The 2,238-nt window shown below is 43.2% G+C and overlaps 2 protein-coding genes across 3 annotated transcripts in view; both read left to right on the forward strand.

Moving 5' to 3' along the window:
• LOC118421879 (N(G),N(G)-dimethylarginine dimethylaminohydrolase 1-like) overlaps window positions 1-1,053 on the forward strand; it is a 25,678-nt gene extending 24,625 nt beyond the window's left edge. Inside the window, exon 5 of the mRNA XM_035829384.1 lies at window positions 1,041-1,053. Coding sequence (XP_035685277.1) covers window positions 1,041-1,053 — 13 coding nt within the window. The remainder of the gene's footprint in view (window positions 1-1,040) is intronic.
• A 345-nt stretch (window positions 1,054-1,398) lies between these two features.
• On the forward strand, window positions 1,399-2,232 carry LOC118421605 (N(G),N(G)-dimethylarginine dimethylaminohydrolase 1-like). Of its 2 annotated transcripts, none has more exons than XM_035828959.1 (3): window positions 1,399-1,535; window positions 1,946-2,059; window positions 2,103-2,232. In XM_035828959.1, exons 1-3 carry the CDS (start codon window positions 1,410-1,412, stop codon window positions 2,103-2,105), a joined length of 243 nt encoding a protein of 80 aa, XP_035684852.1. In that variant the 5' UTR covers window positions 1,399-1,409; the 3' UTR covers window positions 2,106-2,232. The 2 variants fall into 2 exon arrangements, with proteins under 2 accessions (XP_035684852.1, XP_035684851.1); XM_035828958.1 differs by having other exon boundaries at window positions 1,946-2,058; window positions 2,145-2,193.
• Window positions 2,233-2,238: the final 6 nt, after the last annotated feature.

The following is a 2,238-nucleotide window of genomic DNA, read 5'->3' on the forward strand; positions in this document are numbered from 1 at the left end:
ATAGGATGTTCAGCACTAGAGACAGAACGCATGTCCTTTTCAGACAACACTGTTAGAACTAGGATAACATGAACAGCACTAGGGACAGCACCTCCAGTAACAGGATAGCATGTTCAGCACTAGGGACAGCACCCCCAGTAGCAGGATAGCATGTTCAGCACTAGGGACAGCACCCCCAGTAGCAGGATGGCATGTTCAGCACTAGGGACAGCACCCTTGCTACTGGAAACAGCATCCACATCATGAGGATAACACATTCAGCACCAGGGACAGCACCTTTTTCATTACAGACAGCATCTTTAGCATGAGGATAGCATGTTTAGTACCAGGGAGAGTGTTACTTGCATAAGGACAGCAGTTACTTCAGTATGTGTGTGCCTGTAGTTTGTTTGTGTGTTTGTGTATGCGTGTGCATGCATGTTTGTTTATGTGCTTGTGTGTGTGTGTGTGTGTTTGAGTGTGTGTGTGTGTTTGTGTGTATGCTTGTGTGTATCTGTCAGCATGTTTGTTTGCATTTCTGCTCTGCACTTTCTACATGTATTGCCAGAGGGAGCAATGCAGTTTTCTGTTTGTCACCTGTTATTTGCAGCATGTCCATTGTTGATTGAACACTTCTTGTTTCTTCCAAACCTATATCTACAGTATATCACACCTTTTGTTCATGACATGAATTGATTAACACCTGTGTGTGTTCGTTTGTGTGTGTGTTTGTGTGTGTTTTTGTGTGTGTGTGTGTGTGTGTGTGTGTGTGTGTGTGTGTGTGTGTATGTGTGTGTGTGTTCTGCTGTTTGCTTTTCTGCTCTGCATTTTGTACATCTTCTGCTAGAGGGAGCAGTGCAGTTTCCCCAATTTGCCATACCTATTGTGTACAGCATATGCATTGTTTCTTCAACCCGTGTTGTTAATTATAGACTTCTTGTTTACCACACATTTCCTTCTGTTGCTATACCTGTTATTTACAGGAAGTATTGTTGCTTCTATCATGTTGTTTATTGTATATTCCTTGTTTACGACACTTCTCTTTTTCATGTTTACCCCAGGAGATGGAACTGATGGGAGAGTTTGACTATGAGTTTGTTTGTGTGTGTGTGTGTGTGTGTTTCTACGATTCTCTCAACGTGGTTGCATTTCTGCTCTGCCAGAGGTAGCAATGCAGTTTCTCCTGTTAGCAATTAAGTAAGCAACTGGATATGAGTTTGGAAATGGTCAGACGTTTCAGATAATATCATTTGAATGACAGTGACACAGTTGCTGAACTGCTATTTGGTGTATCTTACTACCTGGATGGCTAACCTTCATCAACATGCTACACCTATTGTTTACAGCACATACATTGTTTCTTCAACCTATGTTTTCAATTGTATATTTCTTGTTTATGAAACATCCCTTCCCCTTGTGTCCCCCAGGAGATGGAACTGATGGGAGAGTTTGACTATGAGATCCTGAGTCTGCCCGACGACCAGGCGACCGACTGTCTGTACATGAATGGGACGATACTGCACTGCACCAAGGAGGAGTTTCCTGACAGTTATAAGGTCAGTAATGCTTGCGTGTCTGTTTTGATAAATTAGAAACAAACTGTCCTACCTTGCATGGTTCCATTCTGTGAATAAAGCTAAAAACTTTAATTTGTAGGTGTAAGTTAAGTCTTCATATACCTACCTAGTCTCTTGACATCCAGGTTGTTGGGGGGACAAAATTTAATAACAAATAGACAAGCTTAGTAAATCTGTGTGTATTTTGAGTAAGTGTCACATAACCATATGTGCTACGTGTATCACTTTCAGTGTCCCTTTCCCCTTACCACAGGGTGGCCGTGTTAACACTTATAAACTATTACAGTAGCACATGTGTCTACTGAACAATATGTGCAATGTACAGTGGTATAACAGTATTATTATCTGTACAATGTACAGATGTAACTTTTAATTCTCCTCCCCCCCAGGTGTTTGAGACGGTGACAGACTACCACAGGGTTGCCGTGTCCAACAGGGAGCTGAGGAAGGTGGGCGGGGCCCTCAGCAGGCTCGCACTGCTCATCCCCCTCACCAAGACTAAGTGATTTTCCCCATTCTTGATCCTGCACCCATCATTGTCATCTATGAACCTCCCCCTCCATGACCCAGCACCTATCATTATCATTTGTGAACCTCCCCCTCCACAGCCCAGCACCCATTGTTGTCAGCTGAACCTCCCCCTAAACTCTGCTTTTATCATTCTCATCTGGACTTCCCCTCC

This window comes from Branchiostoma floridae, chromosome 8 (assembly GCF_000003815.2).
Source record: "Branchiostoma floridae strain S238N-H82 chromosome 8, Bfl_VNyyK, whole genome shotgun sequence".
Classification (NCBI taxonomy): domain Eukaryota; kingdom Metazoa; phylum Chordata; class Leptocardii; order Amphioxiformes; family Branchiostomatidae; genus Branchiostoma; species Branchiostoma floridae.